The sequence below is a fragment of the Miniopterus natalensis genome, chromosome 14 (assembly GCF_054644295.1).
Source record: "Miniopterus natalensis isolate mMinNat1 chromosome 14, mMinNat1.hap1, whole genome shotgun sequence".
In the NCBI taxonomy this organism is placed as follows: Eukaryota; Metazoa; Chordata; class Mammalia; order Chiroptera; family Miniopteridae; genus Miniopterus; species Miniopterus natalensis.
Genome location: NC_142094.1, coordinates 53,706,690 through 53,730,202, shown reverse-complemented (window position 1 = coordinate 53,730,202; position 23,513 = coordinate 53,706,690). Strand labels below are relative to the sequence as shown.

General features: G+C 38.0%; 1 protein-coding gene across 7 annotated transcripts; it reads left to right on the top strand.

The window, feature by feature from the left end:
- The first annotated feature begins 2,485 nt into the window (after nucleotides 1–2,485).
- On the top strand, nucleotides 2,486–23,236 carry TIAL1 (TIA1 cytotoxic granule associated RNA binding protein like 1). Of its 7 annotated transcripts, none has more exons than XM_016206352.2 (12): nucleotides 2,486–2,594; nucleotides 9,203–9,299; nucleotides 14,356–14,454; nucleotides 14,691–14,745; nucleotides 14,901–14,988; nucleotides 16,851–16,926; nucleotides 18,074–18,182; nucleotides 18,483–18,578; nucleotides 18,692–18,776; nucleotides 19,013–19,136; nucleotides 19,468–19,607; nucleotides 20,424–23,236. In XM_016206352.2, exons 1-12 carry the CDS (start codon nucleotides 2,563–2,565, stop codon nucleotides 20,548–20,550), a joined length of 1,128 nt encoding a protein of 375 aa, XP_016061838.1. In that variant the 5' UTR covers nucleotides 2,486–2,562; the 3' UTR covers nucleotides 20,551–23,236. The 7 variants fall into 7 exon arrangements, with proteins under 7 accessions (XP_016061838.1, XP_016061840.1, XP_016061837.1 ...); XM_016206354.2 differs by having other exon boundaries at nucleotides 19,013–19,166; XM_016206351.2 differs by having other exon boundaries at nucleotides 14,305–14,454.
- The last annotated feature ends 277 nt before the right edge of the window (nucleotides 23,237–23,513 follow it).

The window sequence follows — 23,513 nt, the reverse complement described above, 5'->3', positions numbered from 1 at the left end:
CCTGCCGCAGGTGATACTTTCTCATACTAAGACTTCAATTACATCTATAGATTGATTACTCCCAAAGCCAGTCTGGTCCCCTACATGAGCTCTAGACTTCTATATCCATTTGTATTGAGCAGCTTTAAATATATGCCCGATCAGCAAGTGTAAAACCAAACTAACTTTCCCTAAAACCTGTTCTTCCTCCTGTATTTGCCAACTCAGCGAAAGGCCCCACAACCTGGGTGGTCAGCCAAGCCCTAAACCTGGGAGTTATCTCAGGGTTCCCTTTCTCCCACCCTTCTTCCTCTGTGTTGCCTTGTATCCATAACTTCTGTCTTTTCCCATTGCTACTGGCTTAATCCACTGGATCTAAATCTCCTTATCTCTTACCCAGACTATTGTTTTATTTTTGTGGGCTTTTTTTTTTTTCTTTTTTCTTTTTCTTGCTGGGGCTATTGAACTTATGTCCCAGAGCTCTCTCAGCCTGAAAACTTTCATTCCTGTAGTCATTCATACAACTGCCTGAGTTATCCTGCTCTGATACAGATCTGACAGGCTCCTCTGCTAAAACCTCTGAATACACCTGGAAGAGTAAAGGCCCCCCAACAGCCAGGATACTTCTAAAGAGCAGGAAGTTGGAGGGAGACTAACCTACAGAACTTATGAAGATAGTTTTGTATTGGCACAGGCAGAGACGTTGGCCACTGGAACACAATAGAGAGCCCAGAAACTAAGGTGTGCCTGTAGGAAACTCGGGTGTGCGACTGGTGTGCGACTCTGGTGACCACGGAGGCGTCCTCCCCAGATCTCCCTCCAAGAGAACCTGCTACAAGGAGCGCACTCCACGGACAGCCTCCGTTTCTCCCTCGGAAAAAAACCAGTTTAGCCACGTGCCCCTTCGCTGTTCCCACTGACTCTCAACGGGGCCCAACTCCCTCGTCACGGTCTCTTCGACGCCTCGCACGTAGAAGCCCCCCCCCCCCGTATTGACCCCCCACAGACGAGGCTGCTGCCGCACCAGCAGCACGACCGTAGAACCGGCTCAGGGCACTGTTCCAACCGGGGCCCCTGCGCTCGGGGCTGAAAAACCCGACTTCGCCACCACCCTCCACTAAGCGACAGGAGCGGGCACCAACTCGGTGAGGTTCTCCTAAGGACGCCTGCGGGGGCGGTAGTGGGACGAAAGCGTATCGTGAACTGGGTGGGGGGGGAAAAAATAAATCGACAGACCTGGAGCCAGTTTGAACATGGCTTCCCAAGTGCCCAAGCAAGACTTCACTCCGTCTCCATGACGGGTCTCTACACACACGGCCTTAAGTCGGTGCAGATCTCTGCCCAAACTTTTTTTTTTTTTTTTCACTCCAAGAATTAAACGAGGGGGTGGGAGGGCATTGCCGCCGCCCCGTACGCTGACTCAGTGAGTCACTAATGGAGGACTGCTCTTCTTACCCACTTAGCCAACGAGATGATGGGCGGGGAAGCCTTAAAACCTGCAAAAGGCACTCTACGAGGCAGGCTACCTCAGCCAGGAATACCTACTTGGGGGAAAACGCGCCCAAAGGACGCGGCCGCCCTTGGGAAGCCCGGGGGTCCCGGGAGAGCGCAGCTCCCGGTTCCCCCGGCCCGAGGTCCGCCTCAGCTACTCCGGCCATTCGCGCGGGGCGGCGGTTGGCGACCGCGGGCGGGCCGTTCTGACTGAGAGAGGGCCGTAAGGACCTGCCGGCGCAGACACCACGCGGAGCCAGAGAGGCGTCCGAGCCTCGGTTGAAGAAACCGCTCTCCGCCAGGACGGAGGCGGAGCAGCAGCTCAGGCTGAGCCAACCGAAGAGCGTTACAAAGCCTGGAGCAGTCCTCGGACAGCCCCACCGCGAGGCACTCTGGGGTTTGTAGTTTTTTGTCCTGGACAGCGGTTTTTGCCTGCCTTTTAACGTCGCCTTCATTCTCCCCTCCTCTCCCAGCATGCCGACTTCCTGGTCGCCGCACGACCTCACGTATGACTACACTACCCAGAAGTCTCTTCTTCGCGACCCAGCGCGGCGCGGGCGCCTGTCGTCTCCTTTGGACTACAGTTCCCAGAAGTCCTCTGAAGCGCTCCCCTCATTTCCAGGACCACAATTCCCAGAGCCTTCAGTTTCACGGCTGTTCTCCTCTTACTCTATGTCTTCTTGAGCTGGCTGGGCTGCGGCCGGCCAGCAGGCGCACAGCGACGACGTGATCCCTCGTGACCGGACACACGGTTTCCACAGCGGCCTGTTTCTCTCCTCACTCAGTTATCCCTTTTACAGGCCGTCGCGGCTGGCCTGAGCGGTGACCTGGCGGGCCGCGCCTGCGCTCTGCCCCGTTTCCTGCCTGGCTGGTGGCGGCGGCCATTTTGTTCATCCTCCTCCTCCTCCTGCTCCTCCTGGTTGGAGCGCAGTGTCCGGAGCAGGCTGGGGGGAGAGAGCCCGAGAGCAGGGTTCGGTGCCTTTTCCTCTGTCCCCAGCTGGTGCCCAGAGCCCCCCTCCCCTTCCTCCCCACCCCCTCCCCTCCCCAACCCTGCCCTCCCCCTTGTCCCGGGATCACTCCGTCGCACCCACCATGATGGAAGACGACGGGCAGCCCCGGACTCTGTGAGTACCCGAGATGAGGGGGTGCCAGGCGCCGAGAGGCCGGGGCACCGCGGGACGCTGTGGGAGGGAGCCCGAGAGCGGGGCCGAAGCCGGGACTCTCGGCGGCACCCTGGCCGGGGTGGCGCGGACGCGAAGTGCATTCCTCATTTGTCCCCTTTTCCTTGGGAAGGAAGCCCTCCCTTCCCCCAATAGTCACTTCCTGGGGCCTGGGGCTTGTTTCGATCTTTTTCTGTCGCGCCCTCCTTTGCACACCTTTCCTAGGCGGGTTTCTGCACCGTAGAGGCTGTCAGGCCCGGCGAGCTCCCGCTTTCCCTCTGCTTTAGGGTCCGGGGCTGGGCCGGGTGCTGTCCCCACGGGGGCAGGGCCTGGTGGGGGTGGGACTGGGGGTGGGGCCGCAGCCGCATCCCCTGCGGGCCCGCGGGAATTAGAACTCGCGCTCTCCGGGTCCCCCGCTCCAGTCGCTCCCGGCTCTTCTCCCGAGCTAAGCTCTCCGAAGAAGCCGGACACACTTGTGCCGCTCAAGCCCCCACTCTTTCTGCCCCCCACGTGCCCCCACCCACGCTGTCAGGAACACTCGCCGAGGGCCCGCTACTTTTGAAGTGCAAAAGGATGTCTCTTGCCGCTGGAGCATCTCTCTTCTTGGATAACGAAGTTTACTTTGAGCGCTACCTACGCTAAAGTGACAGCCAGTTATTAAACTGCTTTTGCCCTTTTGGTGTTACCTCTTTTTAATCTGTCGAGACCTTCAGAGTTGGATAAAATGATGCCTTTTATCCACTATTCGTTGTGTGTCTTCTGAGCACCTTTTCTTCTAGCTTGCTGTTCTTTTTACCTGAAGCCCCATCTAATGAATGAATTTCATCTTCCAACCGCTTATTCCAGTTTTTCCCTAATGAAGAGTGATGACTCAGCATTCGCATTCCTTTCTGGATAGTGTGGCACTCCTTTCATTTTCCTACATTAAAAAAAGTCTGAGTGATTTCTGATTAAATGTTTAAGTTGGGCACCTTCGGTTTTGCCAGCCTCTCGAAGCTCCACACACCTACCTCCAGTACAAGGAGTCAGATGGCCGCTTTGTTTTTTTCACTTGCCTCTGCCAGGTGTTGATATGATCAGAGTTCAGCTGGCTCTGCCATTTAATGGGGAAATTACTTTTTGGGGAGTAGATGAAGGTGGATGGATGGGTCCTCAGGAAGTTTGACTAGCTTCTCTTCTGTTCTACCAAAGAAAAGCCCTCTTGGTAAAGCAGATAGATACCTGTAGGATATTGATACAGGTTTGGTGTGTGTTTGGGGGGAGGGGCATGCACTTTTTTTCATTCCTATTTCTCTCACTAAAGTATTTGCTATCCTGTTTTGAGAATTTGAGGCCAACTTAAGCACATCAGGTGCCTGAATGAAAAGCCTGCTTAGCGAAACTTTGTTCTGTCTTCCATTTTGTCCTTCTTTTCCCAGAAAAGAGAATTGGGACATATTTGAAATTTGTCCTTTAACGTCTGTTGAAGCCAAGGCTTGATGTTTAGTTAGCAGTGTGTACTTTGATGGAAGCATCTGGGAAAGCTGGAGCCTAGCTAGCATGTATTTAACAAAGATAAAAGTTACATTGTATTGTCCTGGCCGTGTGGCTCAGTTGGTTGAGCCTCACCCTGTGCACTGAAAAGTCCTGGGTTCTATTCCCGATCAGGGCACATGCCCAGATTGTGGGCTCAATCCCTGGTGTGAGGCAGCTGTGTTTCTCTCTCACATCAGTGTTTCTGACATCAATGTTTCTCTCTCCCCCTTTCCCTTCCTTTCTAAAATAAATAAAAACATTTTAAACAAGTTACATTGTATCTAAAAATCTAAAATGTCATTATTGCATCATAGTAGCTGCTGAATAATTAGTAAATTCTCATGGCATATTTCTCATTAACTGTATTTATCTTTTGCTTATGAACAGAAATTCTTGTTTTTGCCATGCTAAATAATATGGTATTTCAATACTTTTAATTTATATAACTGTCTTTGCATCTGCCTTGTCTTCATCTCCGTCATACCTTAGACTTCCTCCGATAGACTAATAAACTAACTTCTCTGTCACTTATTTCCTACCTGGTCCCTCTCCAGTCTCCTGTTCTTTCTCTGAAGCACACTTACGTTGTTTGTGTTTCTAGTTGTCTGAAAGTATGACACGTGTACGCGTCAATGAGGAGCCGCCTTGAGCCCGGCGCGCGCTCACTGTTCTGTCTTCCTTTTCCCTCCTCCCGCAGTTCTCATGGGAAGGGTTTTTTAGACAAGGACGCTGCAGCTTCCTAGGTCTTGTCCCCTGCAGCACTTAGTTCGCTGCCTGGAAATAAGAGGTATTCAAATATTTTACAATGATTGTACGTCTTTTCATTAAATTAGTATTGTCCTTTTTTTAAAAAGTCCTGATTGATTTAAAATTATAGGCAGACATGACCGTCATATACACATGGTGCTGTCTGTTGATTTTATGTATATTTTAAAACTTCCAAATGTAAAATTTTGAAGTAAAAGCAGATGTTTCACAATTGGGATTTTCTTGGTCAGATTTTAATAAAAAACAATGCATAGTAGTTTTAAGTGTTTATTTTACGTATTACTCCTCAAAGGTTCTTTAGATACAAGTAATGAAAACTTTTGAAGTGACTTTAGAGATCGATATCTAGTAGGGTTTTATTTTGTTTATTTATGGAGCTCCTTTTATTTTACATTGTAATCTATGGGTTAGGTTTTCAAGTGGCTAGTATGTTTTAAAAGAATGTACTCTTAACAAAGCTTATCTTAAACTGTTTCCTTAAAATGCCTGTGTGTTACTAGTGAGGTTTTTTTCCTGCAGACACACACAAGCTAAGACATATGGTTCTATCATCAGAAAACAATATGGTGTTTATAGCCTAGGTAGGTCTTTAAATATTCATTACCTACAGTATTACTAATTTATTTGATGGTATTTAAAGTGGTATAGAATTGCTTTGATGTTGAACCTAAAGTTTTTCATATAGTTGCTTTAAAGGTCTGTTTTCTGATGCTCTCCATTCTCATTTGATACTTATTTGGGGGTAATATGTATTGGGGTAACTTGTGATTTTAAAAGCAAACAAATGAGATCATGCCATGTAATACTGGTGTTGGAACTGGACTGCCTGACACCTACCTTACAGGACCCACATTTCAGATGTGTTGTGGGTAGCTTTGAGTGCAGTGATTTGAGCCATGGTATATCTGAATCTGTAATCGACATTAAATTATAATGGTGTTCTGTTGTAGTTTATTTTCTTAATCTACCTACTGCACCAAAATGAGTAGGAATTGTGGATCTGGGATATTATACCACGTTATGCAGTGCCATCCTTTAAGACGGTTCTTCCTGATAAGAGACTCAGTCAAGAGGAGGAAATAAACCAGTGATTTAGAGTATAATCTGAATAGCTAAGGGCAATAACAGAAGAAAATACTATTAAATCCCATTATAAAATTGACTAGCTATACCATGGATGTGGCTGTATTGTGGCTGTAATTAAGCCCTTTATTCAACTTAATCATAGTCTCTGTTTCTTTAAAATGTATGTATATGTGTGTCAGTATCCCTTATGTAGTTGGTCAGTTCACCTGCACCTTGCCTCCTACCTAAAATGAAATATTGGCAGATTGATAATTCATTAGAGGCTCACTGAAGGGTATTGTTGCAAAATCTCCTCTTGTATAGGAACTTGTCAAGAACAAAAGTAAAAATGTTACTTTATTAGAGAAGTTTGGTTATAATATGTTTTGTAAAAATGCTAATAATTTCAGCCCTGGTAGGGCTACTCTTTTCAGAATGAGAACACATTCAACGTTGAAAAAGTGTGATTTGTCTTTTCTCTGAAAGGCATGATGTTCTTAACTTAAAATTCTGCCCAGTTGGACATAAGAAGTAGTTTTGCACTGTGAACTTTTGCCTACTGTGCAACTGCCAAGTTTCTAGTCTCAAATTGAATTTTAACCCTGATGTTAGGGATAAAGGCATCATTTTCCATTTTTAATGCTTTAGTTCCTACAGTTCCTGTTCTTAGAAGACAAACTAGACCAAAGGTATGCCTTTTTTTCTTTTCCCTTGAGTTAAAGATCTTTTTGGAATTTCCTAAATGTTTACTCTTTGCATTGACCTGTCAGTACAAAAATTTGAGCCATTTGTTTTTTTCTGTTATTTATATATGATCTTTGAATATAAATTTTATATTTAAACACTTGGAACATTAGAATATGTTGACTGCTTTGTAACCAGAGCAGAAAGAAGTTTGCTGCTTTACCACAGAACTTTTAGTGGAGGCATTTGAGAAATAGGAAAACTTTTAAAATTAGGTTTTTCTGTAAGTATTTCATGCTTTTCTAAACTTTAACATTTTACTTTTCGGCATCAGTGCTTGAAATGTAAGTTAGTATATCTAAATGTGCCTCTAGAAATTCTTCAAAATCTAGAACTGATTGGAGTAGGTTGACTTGAAATAAAAATCCTATGAAACATTAACAGCTTTGGTTGTGACTGTTACGTATGGAAGGTAATTAATGCCCATGCAGTTTTTCCTGAACAAATCAAGGTTTTAAACAGTAATGCAAATTTAAAACTATTTAAGATTTGTTATAATGATCATTTTGTTTTAACTTTGTTACTGGTTAGCTTCATATGTGAAAATTAGTTTTATCCACGCCAATTCTCTTAAAAATGAGCTAACTGGCACCTGAGGTTAGATGAATATAACACTTAGGAGACTGGGGTTACTTGTTTGTTTTCTTTGTAGAGAGGTCTACCTTGTACAAAAAAGAAATTACTCCATCCATGATTGCTCATAAACCCCTATGAGTTAAAAAGGGACAGGAAGTTGTCTAGCTAGCTCATAATCCTATAACCTTTCACTACTGCTGGAAAGAGTGTGTCACTGCATGGCCTACCAATGGGTCTGTTCCACTTTGTTTTTGTTTTGTTTTTGTTAATCCAACCCAGGGATATTTTTTCCATTGATTTTTAGAGAGAGTGGTAGGGAGGGAAGGAGGGGGAGAGAGAAGGAGAGAGAAAAAAACATCAGTGTGAGGCACGTTGGTTGGTTGCCTCCTGTAGGTGCTCCAACCGTGGTGGGGGATCAAACCTGCAACACAGGTATGTGCCCTTGACCAGGAATTGAATCCAAGACCCTTGGGTGGGTGGGCCAACACTCCAACCACTGAGCAACATGGGCCAGGGTTCTTCTACCTTAATTGTAAGCAAAAGATGGCATGGGTGAACCTAAACCAGTTTGTCACTGAGTTTAGTCTTCTATTTAAGTAACGTTGGGCTTGTGTTTCAGTTTTAGAGTATGTAAATTAAAGTTATTAGTACCCATTGCAATGAAGTTCTTAGCTGAACTGGAAAATTGCTATTCATTCCTAATCAGATAATTTTCTTTATTACATGTATCTTTACCTTTCTCAGTCCGTTTTCCCCTTTCAAAGTGTTCTATCTTAAAGCGGTTATGCATTTAATATGGTAATAGATGCAAAGTTTATTTTGGTGTCAGTACTAAGTTTCCAGATGTTATAAGGAAAATAAAAACTTATGTCCATTTACTTTCCAGAAGATACTATGTTAATTTTTACTAATATTGTTTGCTTGATGAGGTTCATAACAGGCAAATTTTAGGAATTATCCACTGGGTACCAGAAAGACTTAAAAGTTTGGCAGTTAAGTAAGCCAAATTAAAATAAATCTGTGGTATAAGAAAAACCAAAGTGGTCATCTCTGGGTGGTGGTGTTCTTTTTTTTCCTTTTTATAAACTTATCTGTATTTAAAATTTTTTATACAAAATACATATATTCAATTTATAATTTTAAAAACAGTACCAACTCTTTAAATATGCATGGTCAAAAGTATACTTGTATTTGTCTTAAATTTTCTCTGTGTTTCTAAAGAAATCTTTATATTTGCTTTATCTAGATAAATATGTATTTTGTTGATTCTGATGTGTTTTAGGCTATGAAATTTCATTATTTTACCCTGCTCTTTTAAAACAATAATGAAAACATAACATCAATAACAATTCTATTTAGCAAGACAAAACAAAACCCCTCTAATATCTATGTGTTTTGCTATAACTTTCTCTTTTTCGTTCATGTAATTGCTTTGTTTGGAGGTCTAAGATAAACTCATGTTAAATCCCTTTATATCTAATATAAAAGAATATCCCCTTATGATCAGGTGTTTTGATGAATCAATAATTTTGTGTGTGTGTGTGTGTTGCACATTATTTTGACTTGTGTTGACATCCAGAAATTGTAGTTATCTTGAGAGTGGTTTAAATTCTTGTTATTTTTATTCTAACAAATAAGGTGAGAAAACAATATGCTTTTGGTATACAAGGTTACATTAATTTGTTCTTTATAAAGTCTTTTGAAATGGTACTTTAATGGCCGAAGAACATTTGTTGCTTTCCTAAATAAGGACTAATTTTACTTTCATAGGATCAGGCTTAACTGGAAAATTGTTATTAAAGACAGAGGAAGTTAAAATGAACTGAAAGGTGATGAGTTAAATGATAACACAGCAGATCCGAGCTGAAAGAAAATTGCTAATGTTTTTTCTTCTTTTTGTCCAGATACGTAGGTAACCTCTCCAGAGATGTCACAGAAGTCCTTATACTTCAGTTATTCAGTCAGATTGGACCTTGTAAAAGCTGTAAAATGATAACAGAGGTAAGATCTTCCCAGTTCCATGTGCTGACAGCATGGTATTTAACATTTTGAGATACATGAGTTGATTAGTATCATTTTAAAATAACATTCTAAGTAAGCCTCAAGTTATTCTGATGGAGAGATTCATGTCTGTTGTATTGACTTACTACTTTGATCTGGCTGACAAACTAGGTTTGGAAAGGAGTTTTATTTGCGAGGACAAAGTTCCTGTGCTGTTCTCAAATGGTCATTCTTTATGATGCAGTTACCTCCAAGTGTTCCTGCTTGTAAAAAGTTACTACAACTTATTTCAGAGCGTTGAAAGACTAGACATTTCTTGCAATTCAATAAGAGTGTTACCGAATCAGGTAGTATACATTTAAAGTTTAGGAATTGGTGTATATAAAAGAACATTGGGTTGTTATTTGCATAGTGCAGCACTATGCACCTTGTGTGTTTTTAGTAAATACTAATAACCGAGCAGCCTACTTCAGATGGGAATTTAAATTGTTAGCGTAATAATTTTGTTTTCTTTTTCCCCCAAAGAAAACTACTTTTTATACTTTCCTGGTTAAGATTCTGTAGCAGTGCCCAATGACTTGTGTTTCAGTTTGTTCTCCTCTCCGTATTTATTCAACACTTTTTTTTCCGGATTATTTACTATGTGTCAGGTGTTACGGTAAGTGCTAGGGATACTGTGGAATAAAACAGTTTCTATCCGCATAGAGTTTTACAGTCTAATGAGGGAGACATAGGAGTTAACAGGCACTAATAATACAGGATAATAAATGCTGTGGGAGCAGTTTCAAGTGCTATGGGAGCACATAGGTTCCACTACAGTCTTGGGTCTGGAGCAGCTGCTTAGAGGAGTCAGTGTCTAGGCTGAAACTGAAAATGATAGTAATGGAAACTGGCTAGAAAAGAATTTGAGGACAAAGGGATTCCAGGTAGAGAGAGAAATGTTGATCTAGTCTGGTAGACAGAGCATAAATGCTTGTGAGAGAAAGAGAGGGGGAAAGATAGGAATCATAGCATGTGTGGAGTTTCCAGTGGGATTGGTCAGTCATGGAGATGCCGAGAGATGAGGAGTGTTTGGTAGGGACCAAAAGCTGTACTAAGGAGTTTGTGTTATATCCTGAGGAAGAGAGAAAGTGTTAAAATCTGTAAAGCAAATTGGCCTTTTGATCTTTTTTCCTAACTAGTGATAATCATCAGACTGTTCTTATATATTATGTGTTCTCTTCTTCCTGTTTCTGATTTTTCATTCACTTTTGCACTAATTAAAGTTTACTGTGTGCTAGGCAGTATTCAAAGTTGGGACTGAGGAGAATAAAACAGTTCTATGCTGGTGGTTGGAGGGTTGGTGCTATATGGTGTAGGTGGTGAGGGAAATGTTACCTCTTTGAGCTGAGACAGGAGTAACAAGATGGTGCCATCTACATTGAGAGCTGGAAGCAGAGGGCAGAGCAAATACAAAGGCCTGAGTTGGTAATGAGCTTGGTGTGTTGGTTCAGTAAAAGATCCCAGGATAGCTGGAGCCTGGTGATTGGGGGGAAGTGAGTCTGAAGAGGTAGGCAGGGTTTGGATCACATATGCAGTACAGTCCATGACAGAGAGAGTGGATTTTACTCTGGTTGCAGTGAGGTTTTAAGTAGGGTACTGTGTTCTGATTTGTATTTTTAAGGTACTCTATTCAGAGAATGACTGTAGTGTGGAGAAGGGATTGTAGGGGCAAGAGTTGAAGGGAGGAAACTAACTGGGTTTATTTCACTAGGTAAGAGGGGGTGGGGACGTGTCCTCTAGAGTAGTAGCCATAGAGATAGAGGTTTAGAAACTTGGGATATGTTTTGGAAGTAGAGCCAATAGTACTTGATTGGCTATGGGACATTATAGAAAATAATACATCAAGAATGACCCAAAGGTTCTTGTTTGTGCAGTTATATGGATGGTGATGCTATTTTTAAAAAATATGTTTTTATTGATTTCAGAGAGAGGGAGGGAGAGGGCGAGAGAGATGGAAACATCAATGATGAGAGAAAAATCATCTATCAGCTGCCTCCTGCACGCTCCCTACTGGGGATCAAGCCTGGGCATGTGGCCTGGCCGGGAATCGAACCGTGATCTCCAGGTTCATGGGTCAGCGCTCAACCATTGAGCCAAACCTGCCTGACAGTAATGCTATTTATTTGCTAAAATGGGCATTACTGAGGGAGGCACAGGATGGGTGGGAGTAGTGGGAATCAGGAACTCTGTCTTGGCGATCCTAAATTTAAGATGTGCATTAGACAGCTAAATGGACATTATATGTAGGCATTTGGATAAACTAGTTGGGAACTTGAGAGAGACCAGTGCTGATGATACCAGCTTGCAGTAGTATTTGAGGCCATGGGACTAGGTGACATCTAGTTCCTAGACCCAGAGAGAGCGCTGGCAGAGAAAGAGAAGAGGACCCTGGAGCATCAAGCCTGAGCTGAGGAGGAAGAACTACCTTTTGAAGGACTCCCTTCCCCATGAGGAAATAGAAAAACTAAGAGTATAGTAGAGTGTGAAGGAGAATATTTAAAGGGGGAGATGGCATCTGTTTTGAATTTTGCTTGAAAGGTAAGATGAGGACAGAAAAGGCGTCGCAGAGGTGGCAGAAAGGTCATTGCTGAGTTCAACTTGAAGTTCCAGTGGCCTGGCTGGGTTGGAAGCTGACTGGAGTGGGTCTAGGAGACAATGGGATGTGAAAAAGTGGAAAGAATCACTAGAAAATTTTTGCAAAACATTTGATAAAGATTTAAAGTGTTTTTTAGAAAACCTGCACGTATAGCCATTTGAGGGGTAGAGGGATTTGAAATGAATTTTCAAAACTTATCCATATTCTACAACTCCCACAATTGAACTTGTAAATAGTTGGAAGATCTCATATTTCTCTGTCTTGACCTTTATGTCATCCAACAAAAATTGGTGACAACAGCCCTGGCTCAGTTGATTGGAGCATAGTCCCATATACCAAAAGGGTTTGCGGGTTCCATTCCCAGTCAGGGCACATACCTAGGTTGCAGGTTCAATCCCAGGTCTGGGCGCGTGCGGGAAGCAACTGATCGATGTTTCTCTCCCACATCAATGTTTCTCCTCTTTCTTCCCCCTCTCTCTAAAGTCAATAAAAGCATACCCTTGGGTAAGGATTAAAAAAAAATTGGTGACAACAGTAATTAAGGACAGTTGATTTTTAGTGTCACACACTTTGTTGTTTTTAAGTGGGAAGCTTCCTAAGGGCATGGACTCTACTACAGACTAGGCATTTATTTTTCTTTCATGAATTTCATTTCAACATATTAAAAATCCTTTATTCCCCTTAGTTTTGTGATTTTTTTTTTTTTTACTTTAGATATTGTTTATTTTAGATTCTAGCTTTCCCTGTATACTATAATAAATATCTATTAAATTTTTTTTTTTAACACCTCTGACAGCTGGGATGTGACAGAAATCAGTTGGGACTTAGATGAAATGCAGTGTGATGTGAATATATAAATGTGTGTGTTTATGTACATTGAATGGGGCCTGGCCTACTACTGCTCAGATAAATGTGAAGTCAGTGTGCATGAGTAGACTAGTGTACCAAAGCCTGTTGTTATAGATCTACCACTGGACTCCTCTATGTTTTGCTACAATTATCAGTGTTTTCCTTAGAGATCACAGGGCAGAAAACGTAGAACTAAAAAGGACAATCGACTAGCACAGTTTTAGCTTATTATTTACCTTTAAAATCCCTTCTTTAATGAATGTTACTAGTAAATGTTAACTTTTTTACAAGAGGAATTTAAGTGCATATTTTTATTTGGAGTCTTTTCTCCCATTTCCTTTCTCTACCTCTTAAGAAGAGCGTTCATGTGGCTATGACAGTAGGATTTTGTATGGGAGCCCGTAGTTTTCTTATCAGTATTAATGATCACACTTTTTTTCCCCCTCAAGGAAATGCCTCTGGTTGCTTCGCCACTATTGTTTTAGACGTCTTATTTTGGATTTTTCTTCTAAAACTTTCCTGGAATGAAAAACAGTGGTTGTTGGAAAGATCTTTATTTTATCTGGTATTTTTATCCTTTGTAAGTGCAACTAGAACTCCACATTTTAAATATTATTTTTTAGGGCATTTTACACTGAACAATGATGAATGTTTTTGACTTTATGTAAATACATTTGTACAGTTGTGTAAGATTGACTCCCATTTAGGTTGTTAGGTGATAGAGCTGCTGTACTTTAGGTGTACCACCGTCTCATCATCTTGATAAATGCCTATTTGCCAACTATTGTCAAGCATAATGTTGTAGAATATATTTAATACTGATTTCTTATCAGTGTGCTTGTAATATAAAATTGTAGCTTTGTCCTGAAATGTTTATTCAAAGGCATTTTTAGAAATTATTTTCTCAATCACTAGCGTATTTTTCTGGTCTTTGACAACCAAATTCAAAAGTTTATAGAATCTCCAGTACATTAGAATATTTTGAAAGGGAATTCATTTCAATAGCCGGTTATAAATCTGGACTTTTTCAATTTTATTCTCATTCCTTTCTTATCTATAAAAGAAATACATAATTTTGTCTCATCATATGTAGTGCTAATAACTAAGTTTGGATTAGGAGTAAAGTTTGTAAAGTTGGTTCATTTCTGTATTTTTTATAGCCATGGGTTACAGTTAATGAAGGATTATTATGATGCATAAGTAGAATTCATCCTTTTGAAGAGTAGTGGTAAGGAAGTGGTCCTTATCCATCAAATCTGAACCTGAGGTTTTGTTTGGTCTAATATAAACTTCTATTTTATATTTATCATACTCACCAGGATTCTATATTTTGATTTAATACTGATAGTCGTGCTTCTATACTGCTTTGACAGTTCTGTTGGAGTAGCAGTATCCTGAGGTGCAAAGTCAGGTCTAGATATGTCTTATTTATAAAGTGTTAGGCTTTCATAAGCTTATGCAATCTCACCTGTACACTCCTAGCTATCAGTAATGTTTTTTCCTGGATTTTCTTCTCAGCAACCCGATAGCAGAAGGGTCAACTCTTCTGTTGGATTTTCTGTTTTGCAGCATACAAGCAATGACCCATATTGCTTTGTGGAATTTTATGAACACAGAGATGCAGCTGCTGCATTAGCTGCTATGAATGGGAGAAAAATTTTGGGAAAGGTAAGATAATAGAGTGATGCCACCTGATGAGTATATGTGCTTGCATGTCAAATTAGTTCGCATTCTTTCTTAGCAAGATTTTAAATGAATATCAAGCTCTGCTGGGTGATGGTTCTGCTTTATTCAGCCTATTGCTTTTACAAAGATTATTCTGCTTGATAAGTGATTTAATAAGTGGTAGTAGGATTTTTAATGACATGTCTAATAATTATATTACATATAATCTTTATTTTTAGGAGGTCAAAGTAAACTGGGCAACAACACCAAGTAGCCAGAAAAAAGATACTTCCAGTAAGTACTCCTGCTGCATTTTACTGTGGAAGAGTTTAAAGTTATCCTGGCAGCATTACCAGCTTAAGTAGGGATTTTTCTTCCCTTAGTGTTGCCTATAAAAGGTTTAATAGGTGGCTTCTTAAGTATTTGATTACCAAATGCTTTGATTTCAGATCACTTCCATGTGTTTGTTGGGGATTTGAGTCCAGAAATTACAACAGAAGATATCAAATCAGCATTTGCCCCCTTTGGTAAAATATCGTAAGTATCATAATCAATACTATACTCAGTAGTGATAGGCACAATTGTATATGATTAACTTGTATCGGAATTAAGATTTTCTTTCCCTAGTTAGTGTGATTTTTGTTTTGTTTTGTTTTTTTGATTAGATGTTGTTGAAAATGTTAATGTCATTTTAATGTTTTGGGGTCTTGCTTTTATCTAATCCTGTGTATAATATGTTTAAAATTTTTAAGTGGTTCTGTTTGTTATCTTTGAAGCAGATGTTTGGGTGGTAAAACCTATTGATAAAGTCCAATTTTTTGTCAAATGTTTTCAATCTTTGGTGGTTAAAGATAATGGGTTAACAAAATAAATGTGACTTATACTGTGTATTAAACTTTTTATAAGTGGGGGAACATAGATAAATCCTTGGGTATATTGTGGTTAAGTTGGAAATGTATATGTTTAATTATAATGATAAATGTTATTATAGTATTAAAATGTTTCAATGTTTGAGCCATAAATTTGGGATTAATTGATAGGGGTTTTTTGCTTGTTTATTTGTTAGTGGTATTTTATTCTGCTAGTTAGGGCCCAAGTGTGGTTTGATTTAAAAAAAAAATTTTTAAAACAAAGTTTATGCTCAAATTTCACTGTATGTTACTTGATCAAATATGTTGGAAAATTAAAAGTGGTTACAATTCTATAAAATGTTTATAATTTATCTTTTTGATTAAGATCCATTTGTTTTATGTATTTCCTGTAGATTTAAATTATACGTTTTAGTATTACTTTACAGGAATATGTTTCAATTAAGAACAACAATATTTTTCTGTATACAATTTGTTGTTCTATAGATTTAATTTATTTGAAAGAAAGATTTAATTCTTAATTTTCTATTTTGATATTTGCTTTGCTTTTTAATCTCTAAATGTGGTAAGTAGAAAATCAGTATAAAAAGTAATACAGGTTGCTGTTTTTCAATCTTTATTTATACCTGAGAGCTGCAGTTTTTCTAAAGTCCAAGTCACAATTAAAAGTAATAGCATTCTGGTTATTTTGCAGAATTGCTCATAAGAATGGACAGGATCTTGAAGGCTAACTGCAAGGAACTGTGCACACTGGAACTCAGTTGTAGATTTTTTTCTCATTTCTATTTATTCTTATTATACATTATTTATATATACATATTTTAGTATTTACATTTTAACATTCTATATTCAGTGGAGTTCTATATTTCCAATCATTTTAACTTACTCACTAAAATTTCTGTGTAAATTTGTTGTTTTCGTACTGGTGTGCTTAGCATTGTTGTTAGTTTTTTATTCTCCTTTCTTAAATTTCTGAAAATGTCAATTTTTCAAAATTTACAGCTGCCCAAACTCCAAAATGATGATAGAGAATTGACCAAGAAAAATAAAGAAATCTGTTAACAGGCCATGTATGCCTTTTTAATTCCTATTTTTTCCTCTTTTTCAATTTTTTAATATTTCATATATTTTGTATCACTAGGCAGAAGACATTTAACTATTTAGAGATTGCATGGTAAAGTAGTTAGCATTGTTACAGTAATTTATAGAATCAGTAAACCTTAGAGGACACTAGCCAATAGCCTATTAGAAAAGGAAACTGTTGTTCCTGTTAATCTTCAGATTTGAGCCTTTAGTTTAGAAAGCACAGGCTGTTTGATCAGGTTGCATGTCTATTACATGTTTTTGTCCTACTGCTTTTTTCTAACAGGTAAAGAAGCGTTAGGGAGAGTTCAGGGATGGCTGTAGTTAACTAGGGCCAACTGAAATTTTATTTAAAAAATGCTCACAATACAGTGTGTGTGGTTCCTTTTAGTTTTTATTTTGAGGATGACTCTTACTTCCCTCATTTAGCTGTGCTTCTTTTCACAGGGATGCCCGAGTAGTTAAAGACATGGCAACTGGAAAATCCAAAGGCTATGGTTTTGTATCTTTTTATAACAAACTGGTACGTTACTTCAACTCAATTTAAATTTAAAATAAAATTTAGTCATTAATTATTCTGAAACTTGAATATTCTTAGATGTTAATGACAAAGTTTTTGTGTAATTTTGTGCGTTTTAACAATAGAGTATAATTCATTCTGTTTTCATAAGCTTGGAAATAAATAGCTGGGAAAAGTCTGATTATAAGGAAGAGTATGCATTGGAGAAGGGAAGATGTGATGTTGGAAGTAAGGCCCAGGACTAGGACAGATGAGGCAGTCTCAGAATTTGGAGGGAAGTTAGATTATATTTTGTTTTAACTATGACAATATCAGTTTTAACTTTTAATTATTCATACTTTTGTAGCTGGGATATTAATGCCTACAGCAAATTATGTAAATAAAAATTGAAGCAACTTACCCTGATTTTTGCATGAATTCTTTAAGAAAGAGGTACTAAAATAAGTATTTGCATTAACTATAACATCAGATCATAAAGTGCGCTTTGGTATTAGCATTTTAGAACAGTTTCAGCAACTTAAATTATCTGCACTTATTGAAGGAGTAAGATAAAGGGCAAGAGTCGTATACTTTCTTAGATTCATTGCAAATTCACATTAATTCTGAGACTCTCAACTCATTTTACAGCATTCTACAACAATGCAGAAGTCTTCTGCCTTAAAATGAGTTTTTAATCTTACATTATAGTTACAACCCATTGCTACTAGAATGTATGTTTTCAGGGGGAGGTGATTTAGACCATAACAGAGTTTTTATATATTCTTCAGTAGAAGTTATATTACAGATCATCCATAAAATTAAAATATTTGAAAACAACTTTATCTTAAGGGATTTCTGGTTTTGTGTGTGTGTGTGTGTGTAATCAGTGGGATTATGATAGTTTTCTTACATATTTGAATTATGATAAGTTTCCCTGATGCTTAAATGTTGTCCTGGTATTGTGAAATCTATAAATAATGATAGCTTTTATGAATCACTCAATTTATATAATTTTCTTGTGATATAGTCCAGTTTTGTTTAGGATGCTCAATGAATTCGTTTATTGAGAGATTTATTGGATCCAGCAGTGCCAGCATTTTCTTTCATCTTACTGGTTTTATATACTACTATTTTCTTTTTGTAATTGCTCTTTCTTTTTCTCTCTCCGTAGGATGCAGAAAATGCAATTGTGCATATGGGAGGTCAGTGGTTGGGTGGTCGTCAGATCAGAACCAATTGGGCCACACGTAAACCGCCTGCCCCTAAAAGTACACAAGAAAGTAAGATATGTCTAATACATACATTAAAATTATGGATACTTCACAGAATCATGTATTAGCACAGTCTTAATTTCTTAGAAATTTTATTAGCATTGCAAGACTCATTTTATCTTGAATATAATTGAAAATAATGGGCTAAGTGTATTTGGAGCTGTGAACCAGCTGATATTATAGATTAAATCAGAGTGTTGAGAAAAACATTTTCATTCCCCTCCCAGATGAGGCATATCTTAATAAAATATACTAATTCGTTTTATAACACTGTACAGCTATCAACATTTTTGTTTTCTCTGCATATAGATAACACTAAGCAGTTGAGATTTGAAGATGTAGTAAACCAGTCAAGTCCAAAAAATTGTACTGTGTACTGTGGAGGAATTGCTTCTGGGTTAACAGGTATTGCGTTTGGTTTCCTAACCCCCTTCTCTGTGGAGCTGCATTGCTATTAGTACCAATTTTATGATAAAAATGAGCCTTGAATACTCTATTTGTATGTTTTTGTTTTTCAGATCAGCTTATGAGACAGACATTCTCACCATTTGGACAAATCATGGAAATAAGAGTTTTTCCAGAGAAGGGCTATTCATTTGTCAGGTAAAATTCTTCCTGTAATATTACTCTTACATTCGATCCATTCCTTTCAGTTACATTATTTGAGCCCCCTAGGTATCAGCTTGTTATTTTAGTACTTCTTTGCAATATAGAACTTTAAACTACCTATGTAATGTACTCCAGGATACCAGTACCAAGTCGACACTTACAAACTAATGAGTGTGTAAACTAATTTACTGTGGTAAGTTCTTTTAAAAAACTTATATTTTTTCTCTCAGATTTTCAACCCATGAAAGCGCAGCCCATGCCATTGTTTCGGTGAATGGTACTACAATTGAAGGACATGTTGTTAAATGCTATTGGGGTAAAGAATCTCCTGATATGACTAAAAACTTCCAACAGGTAATTCAATTTTTCCTAACACATTTTAAGGTTTCTATCTTACATATCTACATAAAAGCTTTAGAAACTATGAAATAAAAAAAATGAAGCATATATCTGCTTTCAGTTGATTTTATTAATGCTGTTTCAAAAGTGATTATTTTGTGGTATTAACTGAATCTTAATACTTTCTTTTCACAGGTGTCACCACCCCAATAAACTTAGACAATGATAAATAACAGAGTCCTATTCACATAAGGGTGCTTACTTAGTTTTTCTCTCCCTTGTTCCCCCTTCTTCAAAGACTGTATTTCTTACCTGTCCCCTAAAACAGTAATTTGCTTTTTCCTAGGTCGACTATAGTCAGTGGGGTCAGTGGAGCCAAGTTTATGGAAACCCACAACAGTATGGACAGTATATGGCCAATGGGTGGCAAGTACCGCCTTACGGAGTATACGGGCAACCATGGAATCAACAAGGATTTGGAGTAGAGTAAGTTTGGGTTTTTCTGGTATAAAAACAGATATGGTTCTGACAAAAGAAATATAGTGTGTTTTCCTAGGGAGAATCTATTTTAAATTAAATATATTGAACTATTCAGAAACCTTATGAAAAGTGACTTATGATGCTAAAAATTTATTACCTAGGTGAAAAGGGAGGTTGGGGCAACATTTGGTGTGTCCTACTACCTCTATAAGCAGTTGGTAGAATTTGATTTACATTTCTTACATACTATTTTATCGACTTGTTTTTTTTGCATGGAAAAGATCTTTGTCTAGATACGTTCAGAAACTTAATGACATCTACCTTTTGGCTTGTGTGAAGTCTCAGAGGCTTGTCTGACTAAGAAAGTAGCTTCTTTTCCTTCGGTGATAGAGTGGGCTGGCCCCTTGCACTTTCATCCCCCCAGGCAGCCACCTTTATTTCCACGCATTCCTCCTTTCTTCTATTTCAGACATGAACTTGTGTTTGTAAAATTTCTTGTAAATGGATACACCATGTCCAGTATAATGACAGGTAGATGATGTGTTGAATCACTTGTCATTTCTTTAAAATCAGTTTTGAGAATCTTCAGAGACGTCGCTGTGCTAAGTTGTGGGTATTATCTTAACAAAAGTTTCAGACTAATATTGTAATAAGTATTCCACATATGTGACTATATGTCATTTATTTCTTTGTTCTTTGATGTAGGTTTGTTGATTCCTTGTTGCCTATTCAGTGATTTGGCTCTGCTTACCTTTGTATAAACATATAGATAATTTTCCCTTTGTGTTTGCTGAAGTGTTTTATTTTTTATTTTTTTCCAAGTCAATCACCTTCTGCTGCTTGGATGGGTGGATTTGGTGCTCAGCCTCCACAAGGACAAGCTCCTCCCCCTGTAATACCTCCTCCTAACCAAGCTGGATATGGTATGGCAAGTTACCAAACACAGTGAGCTGGGACTCTAAACAAAATTGTAATTCATGATAGCTTCAGTTTCCTGTGACACTCTGAAGACATGGAAGTAGACATCGGAACATGAAAATATTTATTTTAAAAATTGAAATGTTTGGAACCTTTAGCACAGCTTTGCTTTGGTGAAGGACACATGTCTTCTAGTCCTGCCTTTTTAAGTTTTTGTTCATGATGGATATGAACATGATTTTTCTTTGTGTACAAAAACTAAATAAAGTCAATAAAGACAATTCTGACTACAAATTTTGATATAATAGGAAAAATGGGTAATACATTTTGATTACTAGATACTATTCCATTTTTATCTTGCTGTTCAGTATTTTAACTCACTGTTTTTAAAAGAGCAAAAAAAGGGAGGATCATGAGAACTGGGAATCACATATAAGTTCATCCTGAATCTTGGTACCCCCTCCCTTACCCTGAGGTGGACCACATTCGAAGTCAGCAGAAAGAGTGTGATATTGAGAAGAAATGCGTGGTTTTGGAGTCGCTTTGGAGGAAATACTTACTTTATGCTTAAAGAAACTGAAGCCAGACTGATAAAGAAATTTTGCAACCTAAATAAGGAACAGCAATGTCTGAGCTACTTGAGCCAATGTTGGTGATCCACATATTTTTAAGACTTTAAAAAGTGTTGATTATTAAAACTGTAGTATATTACATTTCATTTGGGGGGGAAATTCCAAGTATGGTGTTTGTATTAAAGTCAGACAGTCATACTTATGCTTTTACATGAAGTTTAAATGATATACATTGTAAATATTAACTACAGTGTTTAAAAAGCATGCTTCAGCATAGAAGTAGCAATGTAATTATTTGAAGTAACACTTAACACACTCCACTGCATTGAATGTAGTGGATTGATAAGAATGTTTAAGACTGACATTTCCAAGGTTGGCTACTATGTAAAATTAAAATTATACAAATTACTATACAGAAAAAGCCTTAATTTTAATTTCATACAAATCTTTGATGCATTAGGACATTTTAAAATGCCACTGGAAATTAGATTTTTCTTTGCTTTTTCTTTTTCTTTACATCACTTGGTATGTAAATACCTTGATTAAAACCTTGTAAACCATTTCAAGGTTCCTATAAATTGTATAATACAAGTGTTTTTTAAAAAAATCTTGGGGTGTTTTTTAAAATTAGATATATTTTGCCCAAGAATTTTTTAAACAAGATTGCTAAAACATCTTATTTAGACAGTTCAATGTACCAATTTATAATTGGATATTCAGCTTAAATAGTACACAGAGTTGTGACTTTTATTTTTAATTAATTTGTTTCTCTTGTATGGGTAGTGTGCATGGGATGACAAGCCTGAACAGAGGCTGAGTTGTGTATGAGTGCAGTCTGTTTTGAATTAGTTGGGAAGGTGGATAAGATTGAGGTTTGTTTCTGAGGTATTTTTCAGGCTATGTGGTTAAAATCTGCCTCAAATTTTTATCATAACAAGAATGTAAAAGATAAAATCCTCTGTATTTGAATTTTGACAGCTAGGGGGTGCAAATGTTTAGGCAATATATTTGAAATGTTTTGAGGCCTGGGCAAAACGAGAAAACCCTTTATAGTTAAGTAGTAAGTTGCAAAATGAGAAAACCCTTTATAGTTAAGTAGTAAGTTGCAACTAATACCCACAGATTACTATTTAAACTTTTGAAGTCTTAAAATTAGCTTTGAAATAATGATGGTTTTATAAATTGGTAACCACAATGATTTTGGTATTATTTTCCTTCTTCCCTCATTTAGAAATATAGCCAATGTTACTAAACCTGAAAATTCAGAGTCTGAAGTTCACCTTTGGGCCAAATTTTTTATGGCACTTTAGTTTTTGAACCACAGTAGTCATCTAATACACTCTATTATAAAATTTACCCTTATTTCTTTTGTTCATGGTTAGTGTCTTTGGGGGATGTTGTGGAAAAGTTATTTTATATTTTATAAGAACACTCAAATTATATCAATTATGCCTCCTAGTAAAAAATTTCTTGAATATATGTGAAACTTGAACAATTAAAGATTTTTTAAAAAATATATTGATAAAAGCCTATTAAATTCTCAGTTTGCCTTTTTTGATCTGCCATTAAATTAAGTAGTTTATTATGATAACAGCTAAAATACAGCTGTTTCCTAGTTGTATATTCTATGAGTTAATAAAATTACAAAAGGACTAATTATATTGCCATAGTAAACATATGACTAAAGTGTCCTTTGTCTTAGTCTGAAAGAACAGAATTTCATCATCAGTTCAGTTAGTGGAAGTTACTTCATAGTAAATGGTTTTTTAAATATCCAAACAAAATGCACCATTTTAGAAGAAAACTGTGAAGCTAACACAGACTCATAACAGTGAAGTCAGTACTATCTTGACCCAATTTAAGCCTAAGAATTGTTGCCTTTTCCGTGTTCGTTAGAAACAGCAGCAGAGGTCCTCTGGCATGCAAGTAATGTTTCTTATTTTGTAATTATTTTGAGGTTGATTTTGGTGATGTTTTTGATTGCCATCTTCTTTGCTCTAATCTCTCTACTAGTATTTCCCCCATGGCATTCCCACTTGACTTTTATGTCTGCTGGCAGTGACAGGCTAAAATGACTGGCCAACTTAAGCCAAAGCTGTAAACCACAGTTGTAGGTCTTTCAATAAAGACTAGACTATATGATAAGTGGCCTTTTCTTATTGTCGTTTATTACATAATCCTTCCAGGTTGCCATGAAATAAGCAATTTTATTTTATTAGTAAGGTATGTGGAGTATACATATATTCAGGACCTATTTTTGTGTTCTGTGTAAGTTCATTAGCTTTGTTGAATTAAAAATTTCCGGATATGGAGGAGTAGAAATTTGGACCCTCTAAAAACGTATGCTGTTGAATATTAATAGAGTAAAGTCTCATTAATTTAGAGTCCACAAATGGTGGAAACCATTATTTTGCCACGTCTA

Coding starts and splice junctions, on each gene's coding strand:
- TIAL1 (XM_016206351.2), top strand. CDS start 2,563: ATGATGGAAGACGACGGGCAGCCCCGGACTCT. Junction 9,300..14,304: donor GCTGTAAAATGATAACAGAG/GTAAGATCTTCC, acceptor TTTTCTTCTCAG/CAACCCGATAGCAGAAGGGT. Junction 18,183..18,482: donor CCCTAAAAGTACACAAGAAA/GTAAGATATGTC, acceptor CTCTGCATATAG/ATAACACTAAGCAGTTGAGA.